Source organism: Pterocles gutturalis, unplaced genomic scaffold (genome assembly GCF_000699245.1).
Source record: "Pterocles gutturalis isolate BGI_N339 unplaced genomic scaffold, ASM69924v1 scaffold34818, whole genome shotgun sequence".
NCBI classification, from domain to species: Eukaryota; Metazoa; Chordata; class Aves; order Pterocliformes; family Pteroclidae; genus Pterocles; species Pterocles gutturalis.
Genome location: NW_010124164.1, coordinates 21661 through 36465, shown reverse-complemented (window position 1 = coordinate 36465; position 14805 = coordinate 21661). Strand labels below are relative to the sequence as shown.

At 47.1% G+C, this 14805-nt stretch overlaps 1 protein-coding gene across 1 annotated transcript; it reads left to right on the top strand.

Moving 5' to 3' along the window:
• Positions 1–1363: 1363 nt before the first annotated feature.
• KLHDC2 (kelch domain containing 2) lies at positions 1364–13363 on the top strand. Its single transcript, XM_010078179.1, has 13 exons — positions 1364–1675; positions 2522–2601; positions 3247–3364; positions 4692–4807; positions 7020–7101; positions 7190–7273; positions 9105–9185; positions 9263–9321; positions 9663–9772; positions 10214–10286; positions 11349–11436; positions 12444–12496; positions 13044–13363. Exons 1-13 carry the CDS (start codon positions 1520–1522, stop codon positions 13165–13167), a joined length of 1224 nt encoding a protein of 407 aa, XP_010076481.1. The 5' UTR covers positions 1364–1519; the 3' UTR covers positions 13168–13363.
• The last annotated feature ends 1442 nt before the right edge of the window (positions 13364–14805 follow it).

Genomic DNA, 14805 nt, shown 5'->3' with positions numbered 1-14805 from the left:
GGAGCTGTGGGGGGATCGAGCCCTGACAGAAGCGGGGAGGGCCGGGGGTTGCTGAGGGGTCTGGTGGGTGCGGTGCTGGCCCGGTGCTCAGCATGCACTGGTTGAGTCGTGTCGTGTGGGTATGTCCCGACAGATGAAATTTACTGGGCCTGTCGCAACACAGGAGGAGAGCGCGTCTGGTGGGTCGGGGTGTCGTGAGCCCTAGGGAATTGGGGATTGCGATAAACTGTGGGAAGTGTTTCAGAGCGGGACCAAAATATTACCGGAGGGGGACAGAGATTGCCCAGTGTGTCTTAGGTTGTTAAAAAAAAAAAATTAAAAAATGCTGGTCACTGGGGAAAGGTCAGTAAAAATCTGGGTAACTTGAAGCAGGTGGATTTCATTGAGGCGTGAGTAAGGATTTCTAATTTAAAGCATAATTAAAGCTCAGAAATAAACTACAGAAGGTGGTGTAGTGTCTCCATCGTTGGAGCAATTCAATTTAAACAACAATCTGTGGGGAGTGATGTAGCTGTGGAGGGTTTTGTGTGAGCGCAGGGTTTGATAACCTCCTTAAAGTCCTTTTCGCTTCCTTTGCTTTGCCTGGTTGCACAAAACCATGGCTTGCACTGTCCAACGTCCCTGACCTTTCAATCTGTGTCCGAAAATCTTTGGGTGGTGACAGTTTCAGCTCATAGCTGCAGGAAAGCTAAAAGCAGAAGGGGATGTGGGAATGGCTCATAAACAGAAGGTGATTTGGGCTTTTCAGGGGTCTTCCTCTTCCATTACAGGCTGAGGCAGAGCGTGCAGGTGGCTTCCAGGATGGCCTGGCAGGGCTGACCTCAGCGTCTGCTCCTGGCTCGATTCCTCCCATAGCTGGGGCTTTGAATTACCAGTGACCCCAGTGACAGCGTGGCCCCGGGGCTCCCCGCGTACCAAAGCCCTGGTGTGGAAGTTGCTTTTGCCCCTAAGCTGTGCAGTGCGCAGGAGCCACAGGCTGGCTGCACGTAGCTGTTCTCTTTCCAGGACGCTCTGGGTTTTGGCCTTCTGAATGCTGGCATAATTTGGGGCAAGGGGCTTTGTGCTGTTGGGCTTTTTGGCACAGGTAATGTGTTCTGCATTTAACAGCTGTGGGAAGGTTTGTGTGTGGGAGACTTGGCTTAGGCAGCCCAAAGGGACTGTGCCTGAAAGGCTGCAGAAGTTTTTGCTTTTGTGAGAACCATACTGTAGGCAAAGCTTTCATATTTGTTCCGTTGTGGGTTGTTTTTCTGGTTGTCAATTAATGTGTTTATAGATAAATGTGATTTTAAAAAAAAAGAAGATGGAGACCTTGGCTTAAATTGGCAACTGAAACCATTATAAGTGACACACAACTGAGGAATCACCATCTGAAACTTTCCTGACTGGTGGTATAGCTTTTTCCACTGAAACATCGTTGTGAAAGAAACACCAGTCTGTAGTTTCTCTATTTTTTTTTTCCACTGATGGTTTTCAAAGCTCCATACTGTGTGTTATTCTGTGCACGTAGCACTGTATTGAAATGGCCGATGATAACGAGGACCTGCAGGCAGATGAAGAGCTCCCGGCTCCAGCTGAGGACAGCTTTGAGCAGCTGGAGAACGACAGTCCTGCTGAGCGCAGCGGGCACGTGGCAGTCACTGATGGGCGCTGCATGTACGTGTGGGGAGGCTATAAGGTACGCTGTTCTCCTCGTTAAGTAAGCTTTCTGCCACCCGTGGTGCTGGTAATTACATCTCATTAGTTTGGGAGTGACTTTGTAAAATTATCCCTCCCCCAGAAAATAAAAACTCCAGTTATCAAATTAGAATGTGACATTTCAGAGTTTTGAAATACTGAAATTGTGAGCGTTAAATGCGGATCTTGGCAAACAGACCGCTTTTGTGGGATGCAGGGTGCTGTTTGCCTTTGTCAAGTCACGTGTCTGTCGGAAGAGAAGGAAATACTGTCTGATTTGAAATGCACACCACGCAAGATGGTGCTTTTATTTACAGCGTTATCAGCACAACTATATATTGTGTGTTAATGATCACCGGTTGGTTATTTATCACACTGGGGTGTGCGTGTACTGCAAGCGGAACCAAGTTGTTTTACAGCTTCGATAGGAGTGAAGATGAATTGTCAGTGAACGCAGGAAATAAATTAGTAGCTCAAGACACAACTTCGGTGTATTGTTCTGGTGGTGTCATGCAGGGGGTGGGGGAACTGAAAAGGAAATTTTGATTTATTTATGCACCCTAGATATCCTGCTTGGGCTATGAAAAGGAGGTTTAACTTCCATTTACCCCAGTCTCTGGCTCTGCTGGGAGCCTGTCTCATCCCCAGCAGAAGCTAAAATAGGCTAATACCTGCTCTCCAAGGGCTGCTGTGCAGGTGAGAGGTACGGGAGTGCGGCAGGCACTGATCCTGCTGTTTTCTGTTCCGTGATTAGCTCTCTGAGGGGGTGTAAACATTCCCAGGAGACTAATTCAATCTGTCAAGCATCCTTCTAATGTTGCTTTTTCTTTTCTGATCTATTCTGCAGAATGCCCAAGTTAGGGGATTTTATGACTTCTATCTGCCTAGAGATGAAATATGGATCTACAACATGGAAACTGGAAGATGGTACCGTAAATAATTAACTCAATTGTTGTTTTGGGAGGGAAAAAAAAGATAAATTCTTGAACTGGTATGGAAAGCATGCTGGGGGTCTGTGAACAGAGAGACAGCAAGAAAAGGGAATCCAGTGCTCTGATCCTGTAGCTAGCTAGGGCCTGGCACTGCGAAGCCAGGTCCCATCCACGCTTTGCAGCAAGTGCAGTTCCAGCAGTGCTTCCAGTGCTCATTGTGGTTGGGGAGAGCCTTGGACAGGGGCTGGAAGCTCATCTTTGTGGTTATAATGTTTACAAACATGAAAAATCCGGTAGCAAAATAGAAACCTCCAGTTTAGACAGGTGCGTCCTCTTTGCCTGAGGATCTTCCTGGGGATTTTGAACGTGGAAGGCATCCCAAACTCCTGAACTGGGCTGATGAGATTCCTCCCCTGCAAAACATGTGTTAATTAAATTGTCTTTTCCTCATCCGCCTCTGTCATACCAGGTTAATGTTGTAAATTGTTAAACCTGCAAAGGCATGAAGAACTCGTAACCGAATGGTCCACAGTGACCTGGTGTAACTAAAAAGATCCTGGTGGTGTTCTAAAATTCCACTCCAGATAAAATCGTTATTGTTCATTTTTATCAGATAAAATATTTTAAACTGTGTTTCTAGGAAGAAGAGTAAAACAGAGGGAGATGTTCCACCTTCCATGTCTGGAAGCTGTGCCGTGTGTGTAGACAGAGTGGTGTACCTCTTCGGAGGACATCATGCCCGTGGCAATACAAACAAGGTTAGTCATTTAAAGAAAAACCCCTCCTCACAAATACGTTTCTCCTCATTAGTTTTGTTCCTGTTATTTATAAACTAGAGGTGGCCTTTTCAGTTAATTAAAATCTGTCTGAAGCAAGAAATGTGCAGTCTTAATAAATCACAGAAACGTTTTCTTCTGAATGACTGGACAGGTTGGATCTTGTTTCAGAGCCTAACAGGGGATGCTGAACGTGTACCCAGTCATTGTGTCCTCTGTGGCTTCTGCAGAATAACATTTTCATCTGCTGACTAAATCTCTAGTTCTTGGAAGCAGATAACCAGCTTTCTTATCCTGTCAGCAGCTTCCCCAGATGTGAACTAACTGAAGCTGTGTTCTTTTTGTGCTCGACCAACAAAATTTGGTGCTTACTCTTTGGATTGGTTCTTTCCATGCGGGTGATAAGCTGGCTGACTTTTATCAGTGTATTAATTTCTCTGCAACAGGTCAGATAACGCAATGTTTGTAAAACAGGTCGGCCATCATCTCTGTATCATTTCACATGAGTATTGTACTCTGATATACCGCTGAAGAAACACCATGACCTGTTATTTATTTTGTTTGCAGTTGTTCTTGTGCAATTCACCCTATGAATGGTATTGCAGTGGTGCTTTTGACTTGGCTTCTTTTGAAAGATGGGAATTTCCAGAGTTGGCTGAAATAATATCAGGAGGTGATTTGTAACTGCTCTGTAGTTGTTTGAAATGTTATTCTGCTCTGGAGTCTCTGATAATATTTTCTGATGTTCTGGAATTGTGGTTGAAGTATTTTTTGGCCTTGCTCTTAAATATAAACTGAAAATACCTTGGTGCAATGCTTGCAAACAATCTGAAACAAACTCCATTTGTAAGGTGTGATTTGTTTCCTTCCTGCTGTGGTATTCTTAAATTTCAGTTAGTTTATATACATGTAGCAGCTATTTTTCTCTACGTGAAATGATGTAACATGCAGAGAAGGCATAATACCTTAAAAAACCACTTTTTTTTAAAACTAGATTATTTTTTTAATTGTACAACAATTGCTGCTTTGTACACACGTTCGTTGTATCCCGTGTCGGATTTTGGATGGTAAAATTAATGTCCATAGTCCTGTTACTTTTGTAAAAAGTGTTTGGGGCTTGAGTCTGCAGAAAGAGAAGGATCTTTGGCTCCATGTTTTGTTCCAAACATTGTCAGTGCTCTAGGAAAAATAGCTTTTTAATTTCTTTCTGTTCCAATACCTGCTAACTAAAAGTTAATATTTTAGCATCAGTCAGACTTAAGCTTTAAGCTAACTGTTTGGGTAAAAAAAATCTTTTTATTTTCTACAGTTCTACATGTTAAATTCCAGATCCACGGACAAAGTGCTGCAGTGGGTCAGAGTAGAGTGTCAGGGGGTACCCCCTTCATCAAAGGACAAGCTTGGCGTTTGGGTTTACAAAAACAAGTAAGGCTCCAGCACCAAAGTCAGCCCAGCTATTGCGCGTGTGTGTTTGCTTTTAATCACCCTTAGTCCTGTCATTGTTGTGTCTTTTTGTTTGAACAAGAGCTGCCCAAGGACTTCTTGCCTGCAGCACATAGTGCTTCAGGAGGATGCTGGATTTCTTCCCCAGCCAGAGTTTTAAAACTGCTCCATCCTTTAACTGTTGATAAGCAAAAAAACCTCACTCCCAGTGTGGGTATATGTAATCTGCAAAGTATCTGTGTGAGTCCCAGCCCAAAATGTGGGCTCATTGCAGGCAAATCTTCCACGGTGCGTTCTCGGTATGTCGCTTAAAAACCCAACATCGTGTTTACTTCTGTCAGCGTCATTCCTCTTGGAGATTGCATCTGGAATGATTCTTCACAGAAGGCTGTTCTGGTATTCCCCCGTCACACAAAATGCAGTCTTTTGGCCACATCTCGTGGGGCAGCTTGTGTTTCTTTGGTAGTTGGAGAGCAGGAAGCCATTTTAATGTTAAAAATGAGTGTGGCTTTTTCAGCGATGCACATGCTTGATTCGGTGTGTTGTGTGCTGGTTGCACAGAACGAGGAATGTGTTGGATGAGCTGCTGTTGATGTTATCTGATTTAATGTGTTGGGATAGTGTCCCAGAGATGCCGGCAGGGCTTCTGGCACTGCAAACCTTGGAAAAGATGAGGAAGACAAGAAGGTGATGAAGCCAGATGAGTTGACGGGCAAAACATTGCGGTTGCCTTGCACCCTCCTCCCAGTTCCGTGGAAGTGGTGCTAGTCCCCGGAGCAGGCAGCTGTGCGATGAGATTGTTCCAGCCTTCTGGCACTCTGGGATAGGCTGAGGAAAGCCCCTGGTGTCCGTGGGTAGTTTCCTGCTTCCGCGAGCTTGCTGTATCCCAGCTGCTCAGGAGGTTGGGGGTGGAGGTGAGTTATCTCAGGGAAGGTGGGGGATTTCTGGCTCTCTTCTTGGAGCATCCACCCAGGGCTGGTTTCTCAGAGGGTTCCTGGTGTCCCAACAGAACTCCAAAACGCTCTGGCACAGGTGACATCTCACATGGCTGGAATTGTCCCCTTGCAGGAGGAGCTGGAAAGGCTGATCCCCGCAGAGCAGGGCTCGGGGCCAGGCGCCTGGCATGGTGATGCCAGGGGCTGAGGAGGTCTGACGTGAGTTGGCGGTGACGGTCAGGGGCCTCTAGTTCCTTTGGTCACAACCGGCAAGGGTGACAGGTTCCTACTGTCTTGTCACGCCAGGGTAGGGTTTAAGCTGTCACCTGCAAAACCATACGTGGACAGCATGGGCATCTGCTGCCTGTTAGCACAGTTGGTCTTGACTGTATCATCTCTGGCTCTGCTGAGGCAGAGGAAATCAGCGTTGCCGTATGTCCTTGTGTGTGAGCCACGTATGGTGATTTTGGTGTGTAACACTGCAGGTGGCTGTCCTGCTTGGTCCATTACATGGAGGGAAAGCTCACTGTTCTGGGATTTGCTGCACAGACTCAGGAAATTGCTCGTGGTGATAGTTTTCAGTTCTTGACATGGAGAGGAAGCTTAGTGTTGTGATACTTGGCATGATCGCTTTAGATGTAAATCTGCAAGACTGGAGTTGTGGGTGTTTCGTTAGGTGGTGTAGATTGTTTTCTGTTACTTATAATTCAATAAAATACTTGTAATTCAATAAAAATTTCTGGCAAAACCATGCAACTAGTTTCTATTAAGTGCTAAAACCCAAACATAAAACTTAAAGGTAAATTACATTTTTGAAAACCCCAAAAAACAAACAAAAAACCAAACAAAAAGAACAGTAATAACAGATGAGTGACTGCTCATAGTAACTGTTCTTCGGGCTTTGAAATAAAATGCAGGAATAAACATCTGTAGCCGCTTTGTGGGAGCTCCTATAGCAAAGGCTCAAGCACAGCGACCAGGCAGCACACATTTGGAACCAGAGCAAAGCTTGGAAGCCTGAGGCCTGGGAAAGAGCTTGAGAGCAATTTCACGTGGGTGGCAGGGTTGATTAGGCAAGAAACAGGGCCCTGGCCCCATACCTGGGAAACTTGTGTTGTAGAGGTATCGAAAGTAGTGAAGCCAAAGGAGCTTCCCTGGTTTTTCTGTCTTGTGTTTGAGCACAGCCTTTACAGAACTTTAATTTGTAGCAACAGACGCGATAGCATTTCTAACAGATCTTGATGTGTGTTTTGTTTCAGGCTAATATTTTTTGGCGGCTATGGTTATTTTCCTGAAGGGAAACAACGGGGAACTTTTGAATTTGATGAAACCTCTTTTTGGGTAAGTAAACCTGGAAGTAACTTCTATTTAAACTTTAATATTTAATGAGTGCTTATTAAAACTTGTTGCTTATGTAATATTTTTAAAGAATTCAGGTCTTCCTAGAGGGTGGAATGACCACGTGCACGTGCTGGACACTGAAACTTTTACTTGGAGCCAGCCTATAACTACGGTAATTATTAACCTTATGTCAGTTGTTTTAAGGTACAGCTCTTAAGAAATATGTGCCCTGTGTGCCATAACTCTTGTAGCATCCTATGAAAATAAGCATGGCCCTGCTAGGCTTGGGTTCACGACTTTAATTTGTGCCAAGTTAGAACTGTGTGCTGATAAAATGGCCTCCTGGATCTCCCTGGCATTATTTTAGAAGATGTGGTTAACTTTGCAAGCAAGAAGCATTGACATTCACCCCAAATAAATTTTTCTACTTTCCTCCTCCACCCTGCAGCCTTGTTTACATGTCGGGAGTTAGAAAAGATGGAAGAGCTAGCTCGTGCTAGCTAGCAGGAGGATGTGAGAAATCCCCTGCGGGGTCGTGAGACTGGGGCTCACAAATGAATCATGTGGAGCTGATCTTGTCTCAGTGGTGCTCGCTGAGTTTGTTTTCTCCGTGGATGAATCACAGGCCGCTCGCTCTGGCTGTGGCTGGCGGGAAGCACTGTGTCTGCAGCACTGCTGCTTTCTGCTCTTCTGGCTTCCCTCCTGGGACATGGGTCTGTCTGATCCAAACCTGGCCAGGCGCTGAAGCTCAGGGCGGTATGACCAGAGCTCTCTTCCCTTCCTGTGCTTCCTGAGCGAGCTGTTTTAATTCCCTGTACCTTGCTCTCTTGCCAGCGCAGTGTGACTGTTAATTTCTCTCCTCACTGACTCTGTGAGGTGTCATTAGCTTGTGTTTGCAGTCTTACAACATCCTTGCAGGGGAAAGACTGTTAGGTGTTCGAAACCCCTGGTAGAAGTAGCCTTGAAAGCGTCCCCTCAAAATAAAAATTACCTGCTGCCTATTCAGTAGCATTCGTGAGGCCATTTAAACTGACTTTAAACCACTGATAGGTCCTCTCTCCTCTGCAAGACCAGGAAACTTGCCTTTTCTTTTGAGCTGTCTTTCTTCATCTTTTTTCCTGTTGACTTGCTTTCTTTCATGCTTCAGTGGCATTGTGCTCCTGGGGAGCTCAGGAAGTTGAAATGTATGGTTTCCTGTCGCCCTCACTGTAATGTGAGGGTTGGTACGTTTCACCTGGGTGCTGAATTGTGGTCAAAACAAAACTAAACACTCCCTAATTGCAAAAATCCACCGTTTGAAGTGTCCCAGAAGTATTCAGGAACAGGCAAATGGAGTGATACTGGTACAGAATTGGGGGAAATTAAATCTAAGATAAGTATTTCCTTATTCAGATTACCAGAGAATTGCTTTGTCTTACTACATACAGATCTTCAGTATTTCAGAAGTAACTCAAGAAAAATACTGTTCAATGATTTATTGTGTCATTGTCTCATTTACAATCTGAGGTCTTCTGGGACTGTCTGCACCCTCTTCTAAAAGCAACATTTATATCTTGACAGTTAAAGAGGGGGTGGAAATCCCATTTTTAATGAGTTTTTTCATCTTCCATCCACCAAAAAAAGCAAGTTTCTTCACACAGAATGACTTACTGGATGTTTTTTCTCTCTCTGTTCCTTCTTGGCCTTAAATCTGACTTCAGTTCAGCCTTTCATCTCCTCAGGTGGCTGATTTGTGGAACTGTGAGACTTTGCTTGCCTTGAGCAGGACCCCCAGGTGAGCTCTCCTGGGAGGCCTGAGAGGAGCCCGGCGCTGTCCCACTGTGTCTGCTGCTGCCCCACGGCTCCCAGCGTGCCTGGTGTGGCCGTAGCCGTGCTGCTTCATGTGTGTGATGCGCATGGAGCCCAGCTCCTCTTCGCTTCATCTCCAGCAGGTTTCTGCTGAAATAGCATTTTCTTTCTGTTGTTAATGTATCACCTTCTTATTGCACATTTTCTTTTCCCAGGGTAAAACTCCGTCACCGCGAGCAGCTCACGCCTGTGCTACGGTTGGGAACAGAGGCTTCGTGTTCGGTGGCAGATACAGAGTAAGCCCCAGCCCAGCCTAATGGTGTGCTCCTGAAACCTAAAGGGAGTATTTCAGCCATGGTCTGCTTTGTTGTAGGAGTCCAGAATGAACGATCTTTACTATCTGAACTTGGACACGTGGGAGTGGAGTGAAATGTAGGTACTAAAACTCGAGTTCTTTTGTTTGTAAAGCCATATGAAGATGCCATTTTTATTCGCTTCTAATCGTTCTAGTGAAACTTGGTAAACTCCAGCAGTTACACAAACTCAGGTGGAAGTGAACCTTCTGATCAGTTCCTGACTCTTGTCAGGTTTTTTTAAGTATCGAGACGAGTAAAATTCTTTTACCGTGTCTAAAGAAATTAAACTTGCTCTCATGAGCTATGCACAGCATGAAGCTGCATCATTCAAATATCTGAAAATAATCAGAGCAGAGAAGAGCAGCAATATTTTCTTTTAGTACGGGTGTAATTTATGGTGCTTTTGTTGACATACAGAATCGCCCAAGGCATTTGCCCAGTTGGCCGATCGTGGCATTCCTTAACACCCATTTCCTCAGATCACCTCTTTCTCTTTGGAGGATTCACCACGGACAAGCAGCCATTAAGTAAGTCATTCCGAAAGGATTTTGTGGTGTCTGCGTGCTTAAGCGGTTGTGCAGGGAAGCTTGAATTATTGCCTAGTCATCCGAAATTCTTTCTAAATTCCTTCTGTGCACTTGTGATCCAACTCCTTATGGTCAACGGCAGATTTCACAGAGCAGGAGTCACGGGGTGTGTTGAGGCATATTATTTGCAGAAATTAATCTGCTCTAGGGACGTACCTAACGCAAATTGCAATTAGTAAGAGCCTCACAGTTCTCCATCTTTCCCTTCTGACCTTGCTCCTGTGAGCTTCTATCAAACACCTGTTTTCAAGCAGGTAGCCCAATATTTCATAAGGTTTTTCTTAAAGTACTTAACACCCTGTGTTACACGGGGTTTTTTTGTAGAAAATGTGAAAAAATGAACAGAATACTGTTTGGATTGGTGGCTTTGCTTGTTTTCAGGTGATGCTTGGATTTATTGTATCAGCAAGAATGAGTGGATACAGTTTGAGCATAACTACTCTGAAAAACCAAGGTACGGAAGACACTTTCCTAGAAACTTCTTAAAAAAGAGTGAGGAAGCATTTCATGTTGGCTGCCAAAGAGAGGACACGCGTTCTTCTTTACAGCACTCGTTTTTCTTAACAAAATAGAATCCTAATGCCAGCTTCTACCCCAGAAGTGCAGGTTTATTGATTGTACGCACAAAATGCAAGGTGAATATCCTGTAGGACTGGTGCTGGAGGCAGCGTAGAGCTTGGTGATTGTTAAACGATAGGAAACGGGGGAATTTGGAGTTTGATCTCTGGGCTGCAGCGGCCCCTGAGCTGTGACTGCCGGCACACGAGCTAACTGGAACCTGCGTGTTCTTGCTCTGCCAGCAAACTGGACGCAGGCAGATGTCACTGTTTAGAGCATCCTCGCTGGTGGCTAATCCTGCCCGCACCCAGGCCATTTTTGTCTTACTGCTGAGTAAATTAGAGACGATGACCTGCAATTTAAAAGCATCAGAAGTACTTTGATGCATGTACATGGCATTGAAAACACTCGGGTCCTGTGAGTTACTGGCTGGGGAAGTGTTCTGATCCGAGGTTAAACGAGTTAAAGCAGCGACGCTTCCTGGCCTGCCCCCTTTCTGTTGCTCTTGCTGCTGGTGGGGACGAGGAGGGCTCTGTTCTCCTGGGGCAGTAACAATTCCCTGAGTCTTGGGAGAGCAATATAAAATCTGACTGGCTGTGTTCGTTCAGTCTTTTGACTCAAGTGGGACATTAAAATAAAGTTTATGTGAGCAGATCATAACAGCACCAAGGGTTTTACACATCCCTGCGCTTGCGGGCAGCGTGGTGCTGAGCCTCACAGCTCCGTGGCACTGAGCCTCGCAGCGCTGCAGCCCTGCTCCCACCGGGATTCCTTCCCCAGCCCGTGGTGTGCTGACCAGTTCTCTTTCTCTGAACATAAACTGTTGAATTAGTCACATCCAAAATGTACTGGTGGAAGGGCAAACTTGCACGTGTGAACTTTCAGTACAAATCCTAAACATGCATTATTGGGTGGGTTTGTTTTTTTGGTTTAATGCAGTGCTGACTTCTGTTTCTAGGTTGTGGCATACCGCTTGTGCAAGCGAAGAGGGAGAGGTGATCGTCTTTGGGGGCTGTGCCAACAACTTACTTGCCCATTCTAAAGCTGTGAGTTTATTTTGAGCTTTTACCTTCCTGTCCAGCCCGGCCCTTCCTGCAGGAGCCGTGGTTTCTTCTCAGTCCAGCAAACATGAAATGCTTGTAGTCAGCAGCGTGATCTTGTGAGGACTGACAAAGGTGCATAAACAAAGCCTGAAGGCGAAATATTTTGCTGCTTTTCTAGAAAGCAGGCCATTATTCATTATTTAAACAAACTGTGACTTGCTTTCCCTCACACGTGTGTTTCGCTTGGAGCCTGTTATCTCCCAGCGACTTCTTTAGCTTCGCCCTGTGCTTCTCAGAAGCAATTCTTCACTGCAATGCCTACAGGGAGTCCTGGGGGGGTCAGGCTGAATGGAGTGGGGGGCTTCAGCCCATCCCGAGGTCTGTAAAAACCAGTTGGCTCGAAAGGCTGTCTGGGTTTTGGACGGTCGGAGCTGGGACTGGTGCTGGCTGTAGCTGCCAGGCCAGGCCGGGGCTCGCCCCAGCCCACTCCTCTCTCTGACGGCACCAGGACAGCGTCTGAGCCTGGCCCCTTCGGGCACCCTGTCCCCTCCGGCTGTTTGGATGAGGTGGTAGCTGTAGTTCCCCGAGCGCCCGTAACCTCCCCTGGGGTAGGATTTGGTGAGCAATCCTGCGTTTGGCTCGTCTGCTGCCGTTGCCCAGGCCAGGCCGGGGCTCGCCCCAGCCCACTCCTCTCTCTGACGGCACCAGGACAGCGTCTGAGCCTGGCCCCTTCGGGCACCCTGTCCCCTCCGGCTGTTTGGATGAGGTGGTAGCTGTAGTTCCCCGAGCGCCCGTAACCTCCCCTGGGGTAGGATTTGGTGAGCAATCCTGCGTTTGGCTCGTCTGCTGCCGTTGCCATTTACCTGAAGTCCACGCTGCTCCCCCCGTCAGCCTCGCCAGCCCCCAGAGCTGTGCCGTTTGCCTTCCTCTCCAGGCTCCTGCTGTGATAACATGAACCCACATAACCAAACTGCTTCCCTCTCTCTCTCTCTCTCCACCCCCCTCCGCAGGCTCACAGTAACGAAATACTTGTGTTTTCTCTACAACCCAGATCTCTCGTAAGGTAAGAAAGCAACATTTCCAACATTGAACTGTCGAGCCTCCATCTAAGGCAAGTAGTGCAGGGTTGCCGCCAGACCTGTTTCTTACGTTCCTAAAATAGTGGAGAACATTTCTCCCCCTAAAGAATGCTGAAAGAGCAGCCAGTTAGGACAGGAAAGAGCAGTATTTCTGTCAGAAACGGCCTCAAGTTGCACCAGGGGAGGTTTAGGCTGGATATTAGAAAAAATGTCTTTACTGCAAGAGTGCTCAGGCATTGGAACAGGCTGCCCAGGGCAGTCAGTGGTGGAGTCACCATCCCTGGAGGGGGTCAAGAAACTTGTCGATGTGGTGCTTGGGGACATGGGTTAGTGGGTTGGGTGGTGTTGGGTTGATGGTTGGACTTCGTGATCCTTGAGGTCTTCTCCAGCCTTAATGATTCGATGATTCTGTGATTCACTCGGCACTGAGGGTGCGAACAAGCCCTCACTGACTAGCTGTAAAGAACGAGCTGACCCCGCAGCCCTGGTTCCAGCCCAGGCTAACGCTGGCTGTGTTTCCCTCTCCCCAAGGCTGTGCCTGGAAGCAGTCATCTGCTTTAAGGAGATGCTGGCCAGTTCCTGGAACTGCCTCCCCAAGCACTTGCTGCACAGCGTCAATCAGCGCTTTGGAAGCAACAACACCTCTGGCTCCTGAGCCCCGTGCAGACACCTCTGACGGAGCTGTTGTGCACGGACGAGCAGCTCTAAGATGTAATAATCTTACCAAGTGTGGCAAACGTGACATCTGTATTGTTGTAGGTAGTCGCTTCTTGCCTTTAAGTTGCATGTGAATGGCCTAGAGAGAACCTATTTTTGTGTAAAGACGTTTGCAATAAATGTATTTAATGCAAGTGGAGATGTATCCTGTGCTGAAGCTAAAACTAGTTCTGGGTTTGTCCACCTTGAAGTGAGTGTGAGGGCCAGCCCTGAGCGAGAAGATGGGCGTGCACATGTGGAAATGCTTGCTACAGAGTCCCTAGTCAAGGACCCGAGGACTTTAGTGGTTGTGCAGGAAATCCTGAGGCACGCCATGGCTACTGGGGAGGAGTGTGGCTTTAGGCTGACGATTGCTGTGACGGGTGCACAGTCCTGGTTTAATCTGCGGCGTTAGGAAACCGCTTAACGTTTTGCCACAAATGCTTCTGGTCAGGGAAACGGAATTTGGAAATTGTACATTGTCAAACTTATCATAAACCTTCAGCTGTTAAAGCACCACTCCTCTGTTTGTAGTTTGGTTTGGCTTTTTTTTTTTGGAACTCTGTGTTGTGGAACTTAAATTGTGAACCTTAGGTAGCAGATATTCTGCCCTGAGAAGTGTAACTGAAAGTGCTTGAGCCTGTTCTCAGCTGTGTCTGTAACCTGCGGAGCTCACCTACAGCTGCACCAGCCAGAGCCACGACACACCATCGGTGTGGTGGCGACACACCAACAGCGGCTGTGGGACGGGTCAGTGCCCGCCTTTGCCAACTCTGCTCTGTCAGCAGCCCCAGCAGGTGACATGGGGGACAAGGGACAGGCTGTGCTGCTGTGGGGAACAGGTGAAATCGTGTTTAAGCTGTCCTCAAAAGAAAAATAAAAACTTCTAGAACAAAATAATTCCTGTACTGTAATTCCTGTGCCAGCTGTAAGCTTTAGCTGTGGTTTGGGTAAGCGCTGGGGGCAGTGCAGCCCCTCAGAGCCCAGCTGCGGTTTCACATCTCTCGGGGGTGTGCCGATACAGCGCAGCGGGGTTTATTCTGCCCCTCGGGCTCCAGCTCCTCTTCCCTGCAGGTTCCTCACCTCCCCGGGGTGATAACTACGTGGTGCAGTTCAGCTGCGCTGCTGGGAGCCAGAGCCAGGGCTGCACCTTCCCTCTCCCGGCAGCTGATGGTGATTTGGGGGAAAATAATATTCTGCCTGTCCTCAAATTTGGCTCTGAAACTCTCCTACAACTGCCAGACGTCCCCGTCAGAGGAACGCAGCAGGTACAAGGAAGAAATTGAATGTCAGAGATTTGCTGCAGCACATTCAGGCACGGCTTTGCCCACAGCGTGGGGAAGAAGAGTTAGAGAACGAACAGCGTGATATCACGTCACTGACCAAGTGCCAGCAATTTACTCGCATGTTTTTGTATCAGAGTCCATTTAAACCATGGGGCAGGAACTGGTCCTCCTCTGCCTGCTACCATGAAGCCTAAATTCAGTCAAGTAACAGCAGTCCGCGTAGATCCATTTGTCTGTCTGTCCTGTTGGCCGGTGCTGGATTCCGACTGCGCGGCAGCGCCAGTCTGGGCGTGAGAAGTGCCAGTAGGGAA